Source organism: Lipophrys pholis (genome assembly GCF_963383615.2).
Source record: "Lipophrys pholis genome assembly, chromosome: 9".
NCBI lineage: Eukaryota > Metazoa > Chordata > Actinopteri > Blenniiformes > Blenniidae > Lipophrys > Lipophrys pholis.
In genome coordinates, this window is record NC_137639.1 from 22074332 (window position 1) to 22096815 (window position 22484).

A 22484-nucleotide genomic window follows, 5' to 3' on the forward strand; every position below is an offset into this window, starting at 1 on the left:
CCGGTCGTCATTACAGAGTGACAGCAATCTGACTTACAAACAAAGCTGGTGGTTTCATTCAGATGTAAAAAAAAAACAACACACAACAGTACACATTTAAAGTAGCAGCACTGCTTTATTACTTTCACAAATGTGTTGGATACACTGAAGGGCTGTATGGTGCAACACAAGGACGGGAGCTGATCCGTCTACAGAGCGCTGAAGAAGGCGAGGAGGCCGGTGTCAGGGGACGGGTGGGCCAACAGCTTCTGGATCTGCCAACACAGTTGACAACATGCGTTAGTCACTTATAATTGTGAAATCAATGTCGGCATGTTCACACAGGCAGGTAGCAGGTTTATGACTACGGCTGGGTTTGAAGACTGCTCCCTTCCAAATTGCTTGTAACCTCTCAACATTATTAGTGATAAGGAGGTGTGTTACTGTGTTACATAGTTTAAATCAATAAAGATGACTCAGCAGAACAACAGGAACACCTCTTTGAAGTTGGGGTGTTTGGCATCTTGAACCAGCTGCAGCAGGACGGCCTCTGTGGTGGTGAGGAAAGCCCCGCTCTGCTTCAGTCGCGACAGAGCGAACAATCGGTCCGTCTGGCTGAGGATAGAATAAAACACGTTTTACCCAAAGCACACAGCGACTGTGGTATGTACCGTTACTGTATCAACACGTTTTCTGGCCAGAGAGAAGATATAATTTCACATTTATATCATAAATCATATCAGAGTTGCTCAGATCATGAACATTACAACAGTAATACTGACAATAGTCACATCTAATTTTACACCCTCATAGAATTGAGCTGATGAGTGTTTTAAAAACAACTTTAAACAATATAAACATATTAAAACCATCAGTGTTTACTAAATGAGCGTGAGCTAGCGAGTGCTAAATCTAGAGAGAAATAGAAATCTGACATGTAGTATCGCCTTTTCTTAATTTGTGTAATAGATGTACTTTATGGGAGAGAAAGACTTCAGAGTAATACATAGATACCTTCTGGATGAGACAGCATCAGCCACAATATGAACCTCCATCCCTTTTTCCAGCAGATCGTAAGTGGTACACTAAGCAATAGTCAAGAATGACAGATTTCAACAGCAGAACCATTATAACACACAGGGTAAAGAAAAGAATAGCATATTCATATAACTTCAACATGATATAAAAACTCAAGTAATTTCCCTTAATTTTCAGTTGTTTTTTTTTTATTTCTTGCAAACTATCTATCTATATATCTATTTATTTATCAATCAAACCCTGTAATAAAAATGTCCTTATAATTACACCCATGTCACACAATGTGCATATTGAAAAGTCTATTACAGAAGCCCCATAATACACATAGCAAGTAGAACAGCACAACTGAGAATTACTGCTTTGGTAAAAGGTGAGCAAAGTGCTCAGAGTAGTCTTAATGGGAGTCCTATGGTCTTACTGCGATACAAGCATGCGCCTCTATCCCACACAGTATTGCTTGTTTGGGGTTGCCCAGAGCCTCCAGCTCCTTCTCCACGGCCTCTATCATCATGGTGAATGAGGTTTTAGCATGAGCTGTGAGGCCCTCTGCTCCCAGCTCTGGCACTGTGGGTCCCAGACCTTTTGGGTACTGCTCTGTTAAAATGGGAGGGATGTTGAGAACACGGCTGGCCTGTGAGAAGGAGGACAGACAACAGATTGCATTGAACTCGCACTGTTCGAATAGGAAAAAATGCATAATGACCGAAATGGTGAGTGTGACCAACCTGGAGCAATCTGGCAGCATTGCTGACAATGTTGGGGAACTGGAAGATGTTGGGTCTGAACTTCTCCTGCATGTCACACAGGAGGAGCACTGTGTCTTTGGTGGAGAGTCTGCCAATTTTGGCCACTGCAAGAGCAAATTCACAGAAGAGCATTGATTTCTGATACACTGATTGGTACCTTTGCACTATTAGTCAATGGATGCAAGCAAAAAGCTATCTTGCACAGATATTTGTTGTTGCCATTGTACATGTAAGATCATGGCTGATGAAATCCTGCAATGCACCTGCTCAAGATGGAAGAGAGAGTCTTCCTTGTAGGATTTATTTCCTCCTAGCTGTTCTGTTTTGATAAGCATGACCTCCACACAATATCACAGACAATCGCACGGGAAATGCTGCGACAGCCTTGTTTATTTAGAAGTAATATGACTTACTGTTGTTGATTCTGTTGTTGAGAAGTGTGCAGAGTTGGTTGGCAGGTGCAGGAGGACTGTGGAAAGTTAAGTTTCAGGTTAAAGTTGAAGTATTGTTTACCATGTGTCGACTCATGTTAGAAACAAGCACAGTTTATCTAACTGGCATTCCAATGAAATCGAAATAGAACACGCAATATCAGAAGCACATACACAATATTGAGACAACAACTGAATTTAACATGAAACATTCACATTATGGGTTTTGTTGAAGTAAGAACGAACCTCGCTGTAGCGAAGATCCAAAAGTTCAACTGAGATGCCTCGGTTTAATGAGCACCGCCTTCTCTCAAGCGTATTGACCAATAGGAAATGGGATCATGTGGAGTGACGTGTGCTTTAGCCAATCGGGTGGAATCCTAAAAGTATCTCGGAGTGGACGCCGAAGAGGATGTCTGACCATGCAGAGTCCCCGACAGAAACACAGAAAGAGGAGCCACAACCTCCGCCCGACGACGCCACGACAAACGAGGAGAAGAAAAAAAGTACGGGGGCCTGACACGTTAATAGTATCACTCACTTAGTTAACGATATTTCTGTGTTTGCAGCCACTGCTGCTAATGCTAAAGGAAACGGTTCCGGATTTTTTGACGTACCAGTAAATCTGGCCAATGAGACGCAGGCTTTTTTCTGTTTGGCCAATGGCGTGTCTCGTTCAGCAGGTCGTACTTCCTGTATTGGGAGAGGCTAAAAGCTAACTCTTGTTAGTAGTATATCAAGTATGTCAGCAGTTTGAAAATGTTGATGTCTTATCTACTGAGAGTTTGTTGTTTGCCAGAAACGTATTACTTGTAGTAAATTTAACGGTGCCTTGATATCTTCCAGTGAAGCATCATATTTTAAAGCTGTGTTCTCCAGCAGCAGATAGCTTCAAGCTATCAAACTATTCACTGAGCTTTGTAGTTACTGCGATTATTATGTGGGAATTACTCAAACTATACCGATTCTTACAGCATTTTTACCGTCCCAGTGTTCGCTTTAAAAACATTTTTTAGTTATTAAGAAAATAATTCGCAACGAAGATGCAGTTTCAGCCTAATAGATGTATCTAACGCTACCTGAACACCGACCACTACCCATTTTTATACTACTATCTGAACAGGACAAAGTGGTATAGGAGTTAGAAGGATGGAGAGAAAGCTGGGGTACTCAGAGAACAATGTGCAGGCACATAGAGAACATGCAAACTACATAGAAACGTTCAGCCATGTAATCAAAGTGTTGCACCTCACAAAAAAAATGTAATAACTATTTGGAAGTGATTGGAAAGGTGATTAAATGCTATATATACTGTACTTTTCACACACGCACACACACACGCACACACAGTTATACAATACTCACAAAAAATACTGAAGAGTATTGCAAAATTGAAAACTGAATACACTACGATGCAGATCTGATACTTAAAAGAAAAAGAGTAATTTAAACACGATTATTTTTAGTATTGTAATGTAATACAACATAAGTTGTTGAAGACTTTTATGTCAAAGTCAATGATTTAGTTCTATAATCTGTGTTTCTGTGGTGAAAGTACATACATTGTATGTATGTACACAGACACAGTTGTATCTGTGGTATGGTGGTCATACGCCCTACGTGGATTTCACATCCTCTGAAGGAATTCCCCTGAACAGCTCCTTTGCTCTGTGTGAATCAGTCTGGGTCTCAACAGCGAGAACTTTCACTGTTATTGTCTCTATTTTCTCAGTTGACGTGCTGTTGAAGGCGGTGGGAGACACCCCTATTATGAAAACAAGGAAGTGGGCAATGGAGAGGGGGAGGACTGTGCAGTCTCTCTCTCAGTTTATTTCTCGTTTCCTCAAACTTGAAGCCAGTGAACAGCTGGTAAGGATGAAATGTTTTTACCAGCTTTTTGATTTTGCAGATCATGTCAGTATTGTTTTAATATGAAACTGTCTGCCCCCCCCCCCCCCCCCCTCCCCAGTTTATCTATGTGAACCAGTCTTTTGCGCCTTCACCAGATCAAGAAGTAGGAGCCCTCTTTGACGTAAGTATTTGAATACTTACTTGGTTACTTACTTAGTTCTGCATTGATTTGCCACTTTCCTCAGTTTAAAATGTTCCTCATCTGTCGTTCCTGATAAAATCATAACATCTGTGTGAAATGTTTTTGCAGATATATTTGTTTTGGTAACGGATCATTTGATTGGATGAGACAATCAGCCTGTTTTTAATGCTCATATTTATTTTTGGCTGCGTTTGTACGACCTCATTACAGAAATCTCTTTTATCGTTAAAGGGAATAAGGGTGCAAAACCCTGTCAGCAGATAATAAAGGGTTAACCAGGCCCTACAAATGACATATGAAACTGAAGACTGTCTTACTACAAATGAGTAGACTTCACTCAAACACTTGAACAATCTTGCAATTCAGATCTATTAAAACAGCAGACATTTGTGAAGGCGCCTGATGGAGTTTACAGTGCAATGTAATCCATCTGGGATTGTAGCACAAATAACCTGGTTAAAGTATAAATATTGATGTCCCATGCTGTGAAATAACAGAATTACAGAATTGTCTCAAAAGATCAGAATCGCTGTGAAAAAGGTTTCGTCAGGTATTTATATAATTTCAACATAAGAAAATAAAAGTTTTAATCATCCTATATGGAAAACATCTGATCTTCTGAAATCTATTTTAATGGCTTATTAACTAAATTATAAAACAAGATACAGGCTTGAATGTATATGACAAATGTAAAATATATGGAAATTTGACAAAAGTATGGGAAAAGGGAACTTTTTTATTGTATCAAAATTTTGTGAAATGCAGCCATAGGCATTAATTCAGACTACAGATTGTGAGGGTTTATTTAAAAATATGGAAGGAAGACCTCTTGACCTACTTGTAGCAATGAGGAACTGAACCTCTGAGTCTCTGCCTCCATGTTTGATGCAGGATTTCAGTGACTTGAGTCACAGGTGGGCGTGTGCCTGCAGGTCCGGTCTGACGAGTGGACTGGTCATGTGGAGCTTTGACCAGCAGGGGGGGCAATAAGAGGGCACGCTTCATGTGGCTTCAGCCAAAATCCTTGGCCACTGATAGATGCTTTGATAAGCAAATGTAAAGATGGCACATTCCCAGTGGTCGACTGATTGTCCCCCTGCTTCATTTACTGGAATGATCTATATCCCGCAAAACATTTCTCCTTCTGGGGAGAATAAAGCTCAGGAGCGGGCACTAAGTTTTTGCTGCTGATTCTATTAAAAAAGAAAATGCAAAACGTTCACATTTCTGACATTTATAGACCAAACAGTTGTGAATGTGATGAACTGCTGAACTCGCCAAACTATATTTGGACTTTGGACATTCCTCCTGTGTGTGTTTTATTTATTTTTCTTTCTATTTTGATCTCTTTCAGTGCTTCGGCAGCGATGGCAAGCTGGTTCTCTATTACTGTAAATCTCAAGCCTGGGGCTAACGCCTGAATACATCACTCCCTCCTTAAATTCACCCTCATGCACACAATGTCTTTTTTTTTTCTCCTCTGCCATTTTTTTCTAATGTACATATTCTGTAAATAAATAATTGTGACAATGCAAAGCTCTTCCTTTTTTTTTTAATATGTCACATTCGGTGCCCAAAAATAGACAATTAAGTGAGCGGGCTCAGGATTTGGATTTGCACAGAGCTGAGTCTGATTAGAAGTACAAGGAAAAGCCTCTACACATAAACGTGCCGGTCCGTAGCCGTCTCCGTCCTTTCAGTGTCCAAACGTGCAAGACGAGACGGAATGTGCAGCATCATGCAACCCACACTGGAGACGGTGGGCGTAAATGTGGCGTCTCTGGACAAGCACCGGAAGAGAGGGGGCACTGCAGCAACAGATGGACTTAGAGGGATTACACGCTTCAGGATGCGTTTGTGACATAAATTCCCAAGAAAGAGAGAAAAGAGACTAGAGTGTTGCGGACGCAGACACTCGGTCCGTCCGTGGGTTTGCGTCCACGTCTTGTCGATTGGCGGTGAGGATTACCGAATGGAGCGGAGCCGGAGAGGTAAGGGCCACTGATGCTCATCCTGGAGGAGGATGCAGATGAAGAGGGTAGTGACACAGAGAATCTGCTCAAGATGGAGTAACTAAATCAATCTTAAGGAGCTTTTTGATTAAATGCTCTTGAACGGAGGCAGAGATAACCGAGGATGGCTGAAAACAGGTTTACCCTGGTGGATGTGTCCTGAGGGATGTGAAATAAGGACAGAGGACTAAGAAAAGGGATTTGGTATGTACTCATCTCTTGTATTTTAATTTCTAAAATTGAATTGACCATCCAGAAAGCAAAAGAGTCGGATAACATGTTTACACCATGACAAATATTTTCTGTTTTCACTTGGTCACACTTTGATATTTTATTTGTCCTCAATTTAAGAAGCTGTAGATGCTGTTTGGAGTTATATATTAATAGATTATCCATATTAATCTGACTGGTAACTATTGTAAATGTCCCTAAGTCTTCTATTTTGACACAAGACAGTAGATATTAAACTTGTATGAAAATGTATTGGGGGTTATTTTCACAAAAATTGCCATGCACCATAATTTCTGTTTGATTTTCTTCTTTCAGAAACAGACCATAGAAACTTTGAACAGGCAAACATATTTTTTTACACGACTGCTCCAACATATACATGACTGAAATCAAAGTTCATGTCAAGTAAATGAATAATGCAGTGGTAAATGTTTTTTTATGCACACACACAAGTGTAAATGCATATATATGCATGTACACACTATATGCAAGAAAGTATAAGATCATGATGAAAGGAAATAGAATTGGTATGACTGTATTAAAGATGAATCTGGGTAAGTAGGAAAACCTGTGTGCATCCAGTTTCTGATGAAGTTACTAACAGGGTCTGTGTCGTCCATATCAATGAGCTATGAACCTTTTTAATAGATTTTCCATTGGCAGAGGAGCCTTCAACTGAATGTGTTGATGCTGTACTCTGTGTTTATCGGTCATAGTTTCTTTACACTGATTACAAAGAGCAGCAAAATAGTTAAAATTCAGGGGAAAATAGACACGATGCTAATAGAAAGAATGTTAACGCACAATCAAACAGATTATCAAATGTTTGTTTCACCTCGGTGGAGAAGCAGGAATTCACTATACTGGAGACAATACAGAGGTCATGTTGACTGAAAAACCTGTCAAATACACAAACTTCTCCAAATGTTTGCGGTGAAATAGGCGCAGCAATACCTGGTCGTGAATTACTCGGATGTATTAGTTTAAAAGTAATTATAAATGCACCACATCCCCGCTCCGTCACGTCAATGATGGTTTGCTCAACATCTCCAAAATATATTGAAAGAAGACATTTAGGAAGGCTTTATATGTTGGAATGGTGTTACATGTTAGCTGCCGCACTCACTTCTGTGTGGCTGTCAGTCAGGTTATAGTATTAGTGTATTTCACATAAACCACCGTGAGATGAGGAGCCAGTAATCATACAAGATGGAACTGTTGTATTTCAGCGGCTGCAGGCTCACAGGCATGAGAGAAAGAAAGAGAGACCACAGACATGGTCAGAGTGCACTTCACACTCAAATACACCTAACACAAACAGATTAAAGCAGATTTGCAGGGATTACTAATAAAAAAAAAAGAAATTCATTCAGATCTGTGGCTTACCCATAATTTCATCCAAAAAGTAATCTATTGTTTTGCTTGCCTCCATCTTTTCCTCCACTTAAGGTCCAGCACTGGAGGTCATAATGAGCCGTGGGCCTGAGGGCACTCACCAGGACACACAAAGGTGCTAGGCTGCTTCACTGCAAAACAATACTTAGTCTTCCTTTAAAATCTCCTATGAAACAGCTGGAAGTCTTGCATGACCTGAGGAACATCCAACATATGGACCCCTCCGTCTTATCCTCCGTGAGATCAGTTCAGCTCTTTCATTCGACCCACCCTGCTCTGTAATGCGTTACTTTCGAGGATGCGCTTCATCCCCTCTGCAGATGTGCAACCTGTAAGGATAGATTCAACTATTTTCAAATGACCTCCTGCGAGCGTGTTGAACAGCGGTAGTGCTGAGGTCAGGGAGAGTATGGCCAGATCGGTTCCCACAGGGATCAATAGCTGGACATCAGATTGAAGCTGCCTGGGCAGGATACTGTCATAGCCCAGCATCCTGCTGAGTTCACTTCGTCCACCGGAATCCCCTCTTGTTCATTTATTGTTGTCACATCTGTCCTTTCCCACGCGTATCAACTTCAGAGCATCTTATCTCATTCCCACTCACACTCCCCTCTTCCATTCTGCTTATCTTCCTCCCTTTTTAATCACACTGACTATCCCTGAGTCAGCTGTTTGGTTCTGTTGTCACCTTCTGTTACGTCACATTTATCTGGTCTTTCCATTTAAACCTGGCAACTCCTCACCTCTCAAAACCGCCCTGATGCATCGGTTGGTTCTTCTGTGAATGCAGTCATACCTTCTGTGTTTTTTGTCGTATTTCCGTGTGTGGTCTCCCCCCCCTCCCCTTGTTTATCCCCTCCTTTCCTCACTCTCTCCCTCTTCTCTCTTGGTGTGGCCTCCCCCCCCCCTCGACTCCCTCGTCCCCTGCGCGGCCATGCTGGAGGGTATGTCCCGCCGCTCTCGCTCCCTGCTCTCCCTGACCTTGACCACTCTGGCCCTGGCCCTGTCCATCCTGGCTCTCTGCACCTCGTACTGGTGTGAGGGCACCCACAAGGTGGTCAAGCCGCTCTGCCTGTCGCCCGTCAAGATGAAGAACTGTGGTCAGAACAACAGCGAGCCTTACACCACAGGTAATTCGTCACCACAAACACACTTCAGTCTCCCACCAAATATCACAGACAAGACCCGCGGGTCATCGCTGACCTGTGTGTGTGAGAACTGGATGCAGAAAAGATCTGTTTGTTTGTAAAGAAAGGGAAAATTAAAATGATCAAGTCTGTCAAATCCATGATGTTACGTTCATTTTAGTTCATTGAGACACGTTCAGACCAATTTGATTTGTAAAATGATTGCTAAAGCCATTTCCTATCAATGCCTCCCAGTACAATACAGCTCATTTCCAGCTTCACTTTATTTGTGGTTAATTTTGTTCTTCAAATATACAAAACGAATGCATTTGATCAGTCATGGTATTTATCTGCAGGCCAATGTTGGCTAAAACCTTCCTGCCCCTCAGGACATCGGGCGATGTTCAGGTCGTCTTCAGGGTGCATGTTTTCACTATTTCACCATCACATGGTGACATTGATGCTGATGCTACTTCAATAGTAATGAAGTCATGAGTGTTCACTGCTTCATATTGATCTTAGTGTTGTATTATGTTTACCACTGCAGTTTGATGTAAATAACAAAAAATAAGTGGTTTTAAAAAAAAACCATCCAAACTTGTTTTTTTTGATTAATTAATCAGTTTTATTAATTTATTCAGTGATTTCAAAAATATTTTTTTATTATAATTTGACTATGCTTGACAACTCTTTGTTAAACTGAACATATCCTGGAATAGCAGCAGATAGAATAAATAAATTTCAATGAGATATCATAGAAACTCTAAAATAGACATCGGTCATTAGAAGATCACCAAAACAAAAATTAGGTTTATTATTCATTTGCAATATTTATTTCAGAAAATAGAATAATAATAATTCTGTTTCTATAATTGCATTCTAAGTAGATAAGACTGAATATTATGGTGCATAAAGTGTTAAACGTTGCAACAAGTCATTGTATGAGAGGAGAAAAGCTTTAATTAACATACGTTACCTAAAAATGAATACCCTTTTTTTTTTTTAAGTGAATGCCCTTGTTATGTTCTAAAGCAACAAACAGGAGCTTTTGAAATCGTGCAACAGATAATAACGGCCAGAAAGTGGGAAACTACCCCGATGAGTAATCTGAATTTGTGTTGTAACATGTTTATGGGCAAGTCACCTTCTACTATTAACAACGTCGTTTCTTGGATTCACCGAAGCGTCTCTCACACCTGCCGACACAATGTTTTCTTGGCTCCAGGCCTTTGTTGGCGCCAGAGATAATTGGATTACAGCATTGTAACCAAAAGGGTCACAGGGTTACACTTAATAAACACACCCACAATCTGAGAAATTTATAGAAATGCAGTATTTAAGAAGGCTGCACATCTGCCACAGGTACAATATCAAATCTGTATTCTTCCTGGAAGGTCAAGTCACTGGTGAAGAGGGTTGTTTTGCTTCATCACCTTCTTAAAGTTAAAGAATGAGCTTTGATTTTGTTTTTTAGACAATTTAAGGGTACATCAAGATTCAATCCAACATTAAATGAATGGAGAGATTGTTTGCGTGACTGTGTAGGTGTGCACAACAGAAACGAATGTGTGCAGTTTGAGGTAGCGTGCCAAATTGTGGGTTTGTGTTTATATGTCACTGACGCTCTCTGACTCAAAGTCCTCAAACATTTTGGTTTTGACTGTTTGATCTGATTACACAAGCGTTGAAGTTCACTGCGTAACAATCAAATACCTGGAAATAATCTGACTGGATAAAGTGACTCCCACCTCTGTTAGAAAGCGATGGCCTTGGTTGTGATGCTTTTTAATCTCTTTCTACACGTACCTTCGTCCCCCAGCAGACTTAATTATGGCTTAGTATTAATCTGTGGGGTGTGAGGTCGGCTCCTAAAGGTTTATTTGCCCTGCGAGGGGACTCCGTCTGCTCTCTGGTCTCTATTTTCTTGAAAGACATGTTTAATCCGCTCCGAGATTGGCAGCACTCACTGCAGAGAGGAATCAACTCTGATCATCACCTGTATGCTTTGTCTGTTTTGAGAAAAAAATTACTTTATTTGCATACAACAGCAAAACATGTAGCACATGACGATGAGCTCTGATGAGGTGAATCGTGTCTGTATAAGGCATGTGGCAGACCAGGATGTGGTCAGCACTGCAGACTCCGGCTCTTTCAAGCAGGAATTTGATTCATTTACCTATTGTTAGATGCTGTATGTACTTGTTGATATATGTGGGGCATCTTGTGCATGACATTTTGACAATGGAAAATACTTCAGTGAGGTTGAGCAGTGAACTTGTTGACACACGTCTGCTCTGTAATTTGAATGTTCCTCCTGTCGGATGACTTGTCCATGCTGCTGCCTGGCAAGAAGGAAGATGGTCCTGTGTTTGTTTAATGCAGGTTTCCTCCCACATTATTTTAAAAGATGCAAGTCTGGATAGGCGAAGGGGAAATAGGTTTATCATAAATGTGTGAGAATAAAGATGAGAGGATTTCTAACAGATATTCAGATGCAAAAGTGAGCTTGTTTTCTTGTGCTCGACTACAGAGAGTCCCACTCAGAACCCCTTCAATCGTACACTGTCACCAGCCAGGAGAGACGAGCTGGCCAGGATCAGACAGAGGCAGCTGGCCAATGCGGTTCACTACATCTGGGAGACGGGGGAAGACAAGTTTGCTTTTAGATATTTTCACACTGGCTTCTGGGAAAGCTGTGAAAAACACAGTGACGGTGAGATCCAGAAGAACACTTGGTCCTGGTCACAGTAACATATCTGCCTGTTATCGAAGCTGATTCTCTGACATCTTGTTTTCAGGGGAGAAATGTCGCAGCTTCATAGAGTTAACTCCAGGGGAAACACAAGGTGACCTCAATAGACCCCCCCCCCCCCCCCCCCCCCCCCCCCCCGTAATTTCTATTTGGTGTGTCTTGCCGTGCATTTATTCATGTGTTTGCTTGCACACGTTGCAGGTGTGCTCTGGCTCTCGGTTATTTCTGAGTTTACGTACATTGGCCTGCTGGGGATGGGCTTCTTACTCATGTGGCTGGAGGTCCTGTGTTCCCATAAAGAGATGCACGCTCTGAAAATCAACGCCTATGCTGCCATCTGCACTGTGCTTTCAGGTGAGGCCAAGTGACCCCTTCAGTTTTTGTAACTGCTGTACCTCTATCTTTTTTGGAAATGTATTCAAGCTCCTTGAATTGGTTTGTTTCACCTCCTGTACAGGCCTTCTTGGGATGGTGGCGCACATGATGTACACCACAGTGTTTCAGATGACGGTCATAGTGGGCCCCAAAGACTGGAGGCCTCAGTCCTGGGACTACGGCTGGTCGTTTGCGTATGTGGCAACACTGAAGCCTGTTTTACTCTGATATTTCTCTTAGATTTGAACATGTTGTAGAGACGTGCTTTCCCTTGTCTCTCTGTTCCCAGTCTTGCCTGGGTGTCCTTCAGTTGCTGTATGGGAGCAGCAGTGGTCACACTAAACTCCTACACAAAGACCATCATTGAGCTCCGTCGCAAGCAGAGACTGCGTTTGGAGGAAGCTCGAGCCGCCACTCACGCCCCATCCTATGATGAGGTCGTTCCAGGAGGAGGACTCTACTCAGTCAGCGGCTTATTACAGTGTCCAGATGGCATGATTGATGTGGCCTGGGCCCCGAACGGCAGCGTGGTTGGCGTGGGAAACGGGGACGTACCAACCCTTGTTTTGGTTGGCGGCTGTGGACCGGAGGGGTGTGAAGACTGTGAGAGGGAGATGGATGAGATGGACGACGCCATGGACAGAGCTGATTCACCTTGTTAGGGGATTGCTTACACACTTCAACTGAAAGGGCTGAAAAACTAAAGGAGAAAGACTATATAGTCAAAATGGAAACCAGCTTCGGGTTTCTCTTGTCGTCTGTTTTGGCTTCCTGTGAACTATGGATAAACTGAACAGGCTTTAAAAAAAAACAATGGAATCAACACATATCAAAATGCTAAGCCTATGATGTATGTGCAGATTACACTCGCATGCAAGTTTGCATGTTTTCTGGGTATTTCTCAGTGCCTCGCTGTAGGAAAGCAAATGTTTGTCTCCCGCCTGATCAGCCATAACATCATGACCATTATGAGCTAATACTTTGTCGGCCCTCCGGACAAAACAAATTCACAATGTATTCTGACAACTTTCTATCAGAACCTGCAGCAGTTTGGTTGGAGCTCCTGCTATTAAAGTCTCAATCACCACATGCATCTTCTAAACACAAGTCTACACATAAGTCTATTGCTAGTTCACCTCTTTTCCACAATTCCTCCCCTTCCTCTCGCCATCACAGTTACGCTCTCCTTCGCTTTTTCCACTTCTGACTCATCAACTTTGAGGAAAAGGTTTCATTCAGGTGCCATGACATAGAAATAACCAGTGTTCTTCACTTTACCTGTCAGTGGTCATAATGTAACGGCTGATCCATGTACTATATATATATATATATATATATATACGTGTGTATATATATATATATATACGTGTATATATATACGTGTATATATATATATATATATATATATATATATATATATATATATATATACGTGTATATATATACGTGTATATATATACGTGTATATATATATATATATATATATATATATATATATATATATATATATATACGTATATATATATACGTATATATATATATACACACACACATATATACAGTATATCTGAAAGAACAAGTCTTCCCTCTGTGCAGACACAATCTTTTGACAGAATTTTTATGCCATGCATGTGCAGAAGCTCCAACAAACACGGTCTCAGTGGAGAAGCACAAACAAACCCATAGAGATAGAAAGATTACAGAGATTTTGAAAAGTCTGCTCTCCGATGTTGAACAGAAGATTATGTGCAAACCAGTAATCCCGAGTTGGATGGAGAGAAGGAGGAGTAGAGTGAGGAGAGATGCCGAGGGCCGGGAAAGGAGCGGGTTGTCGGGGGTCAAAATGAAAGTTGGAAAAGAAATGCAGGCACGCATAGCTCCGGGCTGCGCGCACATTTATTACAATCTGCACCCTGAAAACACTCAAACTCTCAGCCAAAGGTTTACAAAAGTGAACTGAGCACTGGGATTTACTGCATTTCACATATCAGAGAAGACAACAATTTAAAAAAGTCCAAATTGTGTACTTAAATTTACCTTACATTTCTTTAGGTTATACATTTGAGTTAATCCAGGATTTACAGTCTGGGATTAAAACGGCAAACTTAAAACCCGTCATTTTTGTCAGCCACTAGCATTGTAATATACAGATCGTTTCTAGGTCAAAGAAGAATTTATTGTTTTCTGGGCTAGATAAATAAATGGATTTTTAAACCACAGATATATGAGAAAACCTTTATTGTACAGTGAAGGAGTACAACACTTTACTACGACAACCTCAATTAAGACAATTCAGATTCTGTAAAAAAAAAAAAAAAAAATCTATGAGGGGCTATCAATTAGGTAATTATCAATAATAAGGTCAATCACAGTAAATTTTTCCTGAATAATTTCATAAAGGTTACTTTTAGTACAAGATTAGCTTTTCTGTTAAAAGTTTCCACATAGGGCTATGCATTTTCCTTTTCAGTGTACACATCTTGAAACACTATACCACAATTTGCTTCACCTGGCCTCTATCTGATATAAATTCGTTCACAAAGAGTAACACAAACATACATAAATTAATAACTTACTGAAAAAGTAATTTGAAACCAAGACACTGCATGAATGAGTATTTACACGTCGGAGGAGCTGAGGCTGAGAGGAGAGTAAAAACATGTTTGGAGCAGATTGGTTTGATAAAAGAGAGGAAGAGGGGACAAGTAGGGGTGACTACTGCTTGACAGGGTCGTAGTGGATAAGACGCATCGCATTCTCATTTTCAATCACACCTTTGATGAACTCTCCTTCAGCCAGTCGCTCTGTCGGGACAGAAAGAGAAGGAGAAATGTTGAGAACCAGTGAGGATCGTGAGGCAACTCTGACTCTGTTTCATGTAAGACAATCAAAAGAATATCATCTAATTTCCGGTGTGTGTGTGAGAGAGAGAGACAGTGGCGTCTCCTCAGGTTAAACAGCCAGTGGCTGGTTCGTACATAGTAAAGCTTGCATGACATAAGAGATGCTCTAAGTGGGGATGTGCCATGTGCCCCCAGGTGGATTTATTGCTTGTATTATTGTTAAGCCAAACAGCTGATTGTAAAATGTAATCCCCCCTGGAGGATGTTGAAACATCTGCTGAAGAAAGGTAGTCAGAGCTTACACTTTATCTCCCCCTTGTACACAGAGACACAGTTCACAGCAGGGACACGATGTATACATACGCATATGTGATCTCGCTTACCGTTGTCTTTCTTTTCGAAGTAAGACCACAGCTTGTTGGCTCTCTTCTCGGGTGTGTTCTCGTCCTCTGCTAGTTTACTCTGGTCCTCCTTGGGGATCAACTTAAAAATGGCCTGAGAGGCAGAATGGAGATGAGAAGTGTGATGATGTTGCATCATGTCTGCTGAACATCGGGCCATAAGGAAATGTGCACAAGCTGGCTTGTATGTAACCCGTGCCTCGAACGAGAACGCTCACTGTCCTCTGAAGTTAATTGGTCTCTTGAACATATGTGTAATAATCAAGCATCTGCTGCAGAAAAACAACAAAAAAGCCTCACATGGAGAGAAAGACTTCAAGCCTCCACTTTTCTTTTGTCCTCATTACCATCATTAGTGACTTTTTGGCCGTCACATGCTCAACTGAGTCTCATGCCAAGTTCAGCACAAAGAGCACTTCTAAGCATCACAATATAGAATCACACAAACGTCACTGTTTATGTCCAAATTAAAAGTTACAACATCACATCGAGCAGCTGGTGCATGGTTTGTCAGAGGCAGCTGATCTGCCACTTAAAATCCACGGGATTTTAAATGACTGTGCACTTCAGGTTCATCAGGCCTTTAAGTGTGTGTCCCACTTAGAGAGGAAGCACTCATCTCCCACATTTAAGACACCTAGATTAACATGGATTAGTGCCAAGACTCAGGCCACATGCCAAACGACAAGATGTCATGTATTTTCTCCCTGGACTCTCCCTCCATCTTTCCCCTCCGAGATTGTGGGCTGAACAGTTCAGACTGTAAACCTGCCATGACTTGAAGCTGCTGTCGGTGGTCACAAACAAAAGTAAGCAATACGAAACACACAACTGGACTGAGTTGTGTGTTCTGCTCTGTCAGTGTGGTTCACCGCAGAGGTTCGTCTATTTGATTGGCTAAATCTGCTTCCCTAAATTATATTTTCTTTATTAAACCCACATCTCCATGTCATACCTTTCAATAAAGTTCTATGAAAAAAGGATATAGTATCAGTACATGTAGCAGATCCAAAACAGTAACTGTTTTACAAACTGTGAATACATACATCATGTAGGTTGTTCAACATATACGAGGCCTTTGAATAAAGCTATTTTATGCAGTGGTCTAAAACGTGACGCTTATGGAGTCAGGCCAGTTGGCCAGGATTTAAATCCCATTACAATGTCAGCTGGATTCTCAGCTCATCTGATTAAACCTCTTGCAATTTCACATCATTTGTTCTGAAGTAAAACATAAGAAACCTGACACCCTCCAGGCTGTGTTTTGACTATTAAAAAAAAACTACGGCTGGTGCTTGTTGCGGTGCCCACGGTGCGAAACGCCCCCACCCCCCCCGACGAGTCAGAGACACGTGGACGACGATGATACTTGTTATAAACTTCAAGTGTAGCTTTGCTCAGGAGTTGAGAGGCCTATATTGGCTGAGAGCTAAACCTGTGATCACAGAGATTATAGGGAGTTTTAGGCTCAAATAGACTGGCTAATTGGGCTGGTAATTAGGACTGAGTCCACACACCATGAGAAGGATGGACAATTTCCAGTTGTTGACAACTTAGCTTGAATCGGTCTTCTTGAAAACATGCAGAATCATCAGATTGATTACTTTTTTTATTGTTCTATCAGCTCTACCAGAGTTGTATCATTTAAAATAGTCCTTATAATACTTGGCAAAATATATATTTTAAGAAGATAATTATTGTGAGGTAAAAAAAAATACTGCACCCTCAAAGAAAGTAATAACTATCTCAACTATATTAAAGAAAAATTAACAAGTGCCACAGTAAGTAAGAAAATAATGTTTGGAAATCCACTTAATTGTCAAAAAGAAAAAAGTTGAACACAATCTTTTATGGAATTCAAAACCAGCTCCTTCTTTTTTTAACAGCATAAACATGAATAAAGTCTCTTCCTTTCCTTTGTATCCCTGCTGTTTCTCTCACACACACACCCACACACACACACACACACACACACACACACACACACACACACACACACACACACACACACACACACACACACACACACACACACACACACACACACACATACACACACACACACACACACACACGCACACACACACACACACACACACACGCTTGTGAGTGAGTGCCTCTCACCTGGCAGATCTCCGTCACTTCTGCCTTGTTGATGTATCCATTTTTGTCCACGTCGAACAAAGAGAAGGCCCACTCCAGCTTCCGGGTGGTCTTCCCGGTGGAGGTCATGTGCAGTGCAATGATGTACTCCTTGAAGTCCAACGTGCCGTCGTCGTTGGTGTCGAAGGAGCGGAACACATGCCGCGCGTAGCTCTTGGCGTCACTGTCAGGGAAGAAGCGGCTGTAGATCTGCTCGAACTCCTCTGGCGAGATGCGTCCCGTTGGACACTGCTTCTGGAAGTTCTCGTACCACTGGCTGATTTCAGTCTCGGTGAATTTGGTGCTGAGCTTCAAGTCCTCCAGGATCTCCTTCGATATTGCGCTACTGGTGGCATTTCCCATTGTTGTGACTGTGAGTGTCTTACAAATCCGTCAGTTCTGTCAAACCCCTTGGCAAATGTTTGCCACCTGAGTTCTTCCGATGCTTTCTTTGTCTTCGCCAAATGACTCTTCTTTATCCAAAATATATTCTTTTTGGCTCTTTGGCTTTTCTTTACAAAAGCCAAACGGAAGCCTTGAGAGTTACTGGAAAAGGAATAGGACATGATACACTTAAAACCATGTGAAATAATATTTACTTTGGCAGTGTGAATGTGATCAGAAGTGGCTGGAAATCTTACCTGTGTGTGGTGTGGGCGGATGATGTCTGGAGAACTGAGTGTCTGTCTGGTTTGAGAAGCAGAGAGGGATAAGGAGGGGAGGGGGTGACAGAACTCCTCCAGGAGATGACTGGGTTAATTCTGTTAATGCTGGATTTAAGGTGGATGAGCTTTTGACTAAAATGAACCCCCAGATCCTGATTTTCTCTATTGGGTTTGGAAAGTCCAGAAAGATCGACTCTATCACTGTGTAACAATGTCATAGAAATTCCTTTGTTAGGTCACTTAAAAACTGTAAAAATTCAAAGTTCTGCTTGTAGTATTGCACCCAAGAAGTAAGTCTTAACAGCCTAATAATAGCCACTGCATCAAGCTCTGGAGCATCTTATTATAGGTCATAACTTCTTCAAAACACTGATGTGTAGGTGATTGCCATAAATTCGTAAAAAACATGTAACTGCTTAAAATCGTCCGCAGATTATCAGATATGATCCTGGAAACTCTGTCAATGTGGTCGTGGGGGTGTTTTCAAAGCGGTGGCTTAAAGTTTACCAGCGGCACATTGGCTATTTCAGTGGTGGCCTCTCAATGGGTTTAGGTGACCACTGACATCTAATTCCAGTCTACCATCTGCCTCGGCAGCGTAAAGCCCTCTCCCACTTACCCCCTTCCTCCAACCCCACCTACACCCCTCACATCAGTGTCACTGCAGGCCTTCCCTCCGCATCCTGCCCCCTTGTGAGCCATAGTTTTACCTGCTTTTACCTCAAGTCTTTTCTTTGTTTGGGAGAATTAATTGGTAAAGGGCTAATCATTTTAATTTTCGTTCCTCTAAAAAGGGTTTAAAGGTTCCCTGACTCTCACGCTGATTAGCACATACACAATCACTTCACCTTCATTTTCATTAGAGGATAACTTTATTTACCACAATCCTGAAGCACATCTCATTATTTCAACACACTTAGATCTTAATTATTGACCGGAGGGCCCACATCAACTTCACTTCATCACACTTTGAGTGCTTTGCTCCTGCTTTATTTATACTATTAATATAATTTCTACTGTGTCAGACATTGTTTCAGACTAATGAAGTGTTGAGGTGAAATGTAATATGGACATTAAAAATGAAAATTTCAACAAGAAACATCTATAAACAGCAGCAATGACAGCCAGAGGAACTTCCTGCGTGTTTCATTGTTATCCCTCATCAGTTGTTTTTTTCAGAGGGATATGTTTTTGCACCATAAATAATGCACGCTGAGTCCATCTATTGGATTACACAAGCCCCGCCCCGGCCCACCCGATCCAGTCCTTAGCCAATTACCGTCATCTTCATCCTGTGACTGCGATGGCTGAAAGAATTACCCCACTCCACCCCACCCCTCCCCCTTAACGGGGCAATCCCTGACATATGACCTGTACCCTTGGCGGGACTAATTGCTGAAGCTAGAGCAAGTGAGGATTTACATCTACTTTTAAAAAGGTCTCGTACTTGTGGATGTCATGTGAATGTGTGATGTCTTACTTACCACAGCCATTGTCAAGATAGAGCTATTAGTTGAAGACATACAACGGCATTTATTTCCCTCAACTTTGCTTCATAACATTAAAATGTGTATTTAGGCTAGGGTGTAATGTATTACACTTGTTGAAATAAGCACAAAAGAAAGTTCCTCAGAAGACAACAGATCTAAAATGATCTATATGTAGGCCAATGGGCCAAATTCCAGATGACTGTGGAGCTTTACACGGTATTAATGGCCTGTATCACACGTCACCTGTGTTAAAGCATTGACCTGCACAACGTCAGCATTCACAACCTCCCCCAGGCAAAGTGTCAACACAAGAGTCGAGCTAATTATGCCATTGATTGTAAAGGGTGAGCCAGCTTTGAGACGACGACTTTGGATTCAAGTCAAAGTGTTTCTAAACAATAATGGGTGTTAAATCCTTTATTGGGCAAGTTATGTGTTTTTCATTTTTGCCTTGAAGAAGCACAACTTACTGGTGAACAAGACCATCTAATCTATGCTTTTAACTACAAATTCTAACAAAATAAGAAAAATGGGTCCCATAGAAAACATAACAATCGACACATGGGAGGCATGTTTAGCAAACTTTGCTGCAAATAACAAATGACATCAAAGGAGAGTAATATTTAATGACATATGTTAACATGACTTTGTATCCTCCAACAGAAATCTATTAGAAAATAGATGCTATTGAGGTATTTTTAAAGCTATAAATCAATAAATATGTGAGATTTAGGTTTTAAAATCATTTCCGTTATTATAATTAAACAAAACATGATTGTTTTATTTTGTTCTGATGACTTTAAAAAGTCTCAGTTATAAATTGTCCCCTGAAAGACCTCTTAAAAAGATCCCGAAGTTAAAATTTTCCAAATACAAGCCAGTTAATGAGTGACCTATAATAAGGTTAATTATTTTGACTAACCAAGAAGTTGATCAGTCCACCTCAAAGTTTCAGACATCAGAGCCCAGACAGAAAAACAAGTATCCTCCAGTGACACAATAACTGAGACTGCTGAACAAGGACAAAGTTTAAAAAAAAAAAAAAATCTAAAGGAAAAACCCATTCTCAGCCCAAACAATGCCTTGGTGGGACACAACTCAAATCTTAAGACTGAAAGCGAGAGGAAAGAAGGAAGGGAGTTGTTTCCAGATAAATATCTGTTAATGGGTCATAATGAGGCGTAATGACAGACGAGAGCTTCCTACTGAACACAAGGAAAGAGAAGGACAAACAAACTATGGTAACAATCTTGATGGCTGCCGCCACCATTTTGTGGGGCCTCAAGAAGTTTGTGCTTTTGAGAAACAGACTTGGGCGTCAGTTCCCGCCGTCCAGAGGGAAAGTGAGCATCTCACAGCTTTCGCTTGGAGAGTTGTGAATCACATTGTTGAATGCAACTCTGTTTTTTTTGCTGACATATAGTCCTGATATCACACAGAGGTAAGTCATGTTTCATTTGTTTCCATTGTGAATACAACTTACCTGTTTCACTAAAATACTTTACCAAGTTATTTGCAGTCCTCCAGCTCTTTAAATAATATATTATGTTTTCTACAGGCAATCTGACCTAATTAAGGATATCCGCAAAAAGTGACAACAATGAACTTTCTTCACCTGCTTTTCGTGGCAAAATGAATTCTTCCTTTGTTAGAAGAGGGTTGCATGCGACTTCAGTGTATTAAAATTCTGCTGGACATGTTGACTCGGTTCCATTGTTGGTTCGATCTGGCTCATTGCAGGTTTTATACAGACAAATCAAAAACAACACATTTATTTTCATTTAGTTTTTCACGGTGAAAAACAAGCAGAAATATCCTCAAAGAGAAATGAAAGATATTGTAAGTTTGATCTTACACCTCCTTGTTTAAATATTTAAGGTTTGCATTTTATTTGTTTTTCAAAATGAAATATTGGGTGGCAACTCTAACGACACTGATGTTAGCCACTTAGATAACAGGCGTGTTGGGATGAGAGTCCTCGTGTCACCATGGAGGCTCTGCCCCGGTGAAGAGTTGTGGCAATTAGCTGATTAAACCAGGATTTAATCTTGGTGAGGTTAAATGGAAAAAAAAGCTAAAAATAGCCGACATCTGTATGCGTGTTTAAAATGTAATACAGTTTGGGCTTTTATCCTATTTAATGTGTCTAAACCTGTCCCAGCTTTCCCATGGATCAGTCTTTACAAAACGAAGCTTTGAAAACAAACATTGTCACCATCACAAAGTATTATTTTAAAAAACACCAACATCTGGATATTCGTTTTAGGAAGTGTGTAATAAATAATAACCTTATTTGATGGTAACACGCATACCTGGAAAACAACTGTCTGGTTGTTTATTCTGTCTTTGACTTCGTATAATATTATGTATGTTTGTGTTATGTGTTTTTATACGTCTCTCTCTCTCAAATGAAAACATGTGTCTCAAAGTGATTTACTTGTACAAATAAAATAAATACAAATCTAATATTTTGCACTAATGGATACAAACTATCTTCTAGAATCTTCAAGAAATGAAAAGATTGTAATTATGTGTGATTCAGTCTCATGATTGTTATTGTTTCTTTTTAAACTTGAAGCCATGTGAGTAAAAATAGAGATGGAAATCTGATAATAATTTGTTGTATTATAATGTAGAAAAAAAGAAGAAGAAGAAGCTGAACGTGAGATCACTCTTGGCCATTAACCAGGCAAAGATGGAGACCCTCAATCCTGCAGCTCTGGCAGAAGCCCCCTCTACAGTCACCTACAACCCAAAGTCTGAGACAGTGACCCTACCAGATGGAGTTGTTTCCGTGGCGGGCA

The 22484-nt window shown here is 40.9% G+C and overlaps 4 protein-coding genes across 6 annotated transcripts; 2 read left to right on the forward strand and 2 right to left on the reverse strand.

Annotated features, from left to right (window-relative positions):
- Positions 1-91: 91 nt before the first annotated feature.
- On the reverse strand, positions 92-2821 carry isoc2 (isochorismatase domain containing 2). Of its 3 annotated transcripts, none has more exons than XM_080471741.1 (7): positions 2441-2809; positions 2177-2232; positions 1743-1867; positions 1436-1648; positions 994-1064; positions 477-594; positions 92-254 (listed from the first exon to the last, which is right to left on the reverse strand). In XM_080471741.1, coding segments are annotated over exons 2-7 (594 nt in total). In that variant the 5' UTR covers positions 2178-2232; positions 2441-2809; the 3' UTR covers positions 92-188. The 3 variants fall into 3 exon arrangements, with proteins under 3 accessions (XP_080327867.1, XP_080327868.1, XP_080327869.1); XM_080471742.1 differs by having other exon boundaries at positions 2411-2442; XM_080471743.1 differs by lacking the exon at positions 2177-2232 and having other exon boundaries at positions 2437-2821.
- On the forward strand, positions 2575-7053 carry atg12 (ATG12 autophagy related 12 homolog). Its single transcript, XM_080471744.1, has 4 exons — positions 2575-2700; positions 3927-4063; positions 4164-4226; positions 5602-7053. The coding sequence occupies exons 1-4, from the start codon at positions 2607-2609 to the stop codon at positions 5659-5661; spliced, it is 354 nt and encodes a 117-aa protein (XP_080327870.1). The 5' UTR covers positions 2575-2606; the 3' UTR covers positions 5662-7053.
- LOC308114669 (germ cell-specific gene 1-like protein) lies at positions 6141-13238 on the forward strand. The gene is made up of 7 exons (XM_080471740.1): positions 6141-6238; positions 7940-9015; positions 11543-11725; positions 11811-11858; positions 11966-12118; positions 12222-12333; positions 12429-13238. Exons 2-7 carry the CDS (start codon positions 8670-8672, stop codon positions 12799-12801), a joined length of 1215 nt encoding a protein of 404 aa, XP_080327866.1. The 5' UTR covers positions 6141-6238; positions 7940-8669; the 3' UTR covers positions 12802-13238.
- A 509-nt stretch (positions 13239-13747) lies between these two features.
- Positions 13748-18773, reverse strand: rcvrn2 (recoverin 2). The gene is made up of 4 exons (XM_080471295.1): positions 18167-18773; positions 17508-18071; positions 15366-15477; positions 13748-14943 (listed from the first exon to the last, which is right to left on the reverse strand). Exons 2-4 carry the CDS (start codon positions 17886-17888, stop codon positions 14855-14857), a joined length of 582 nt encoding a protein of 193 aa, XP_080327421.1. The 5' UTR covers positions 17889-18071; positions 18167-18773; the 3' UTR covers positions 13748-14854.
- Between the last annotated feature and the right edge of the window lie 3711 nt (positions 18774-22484).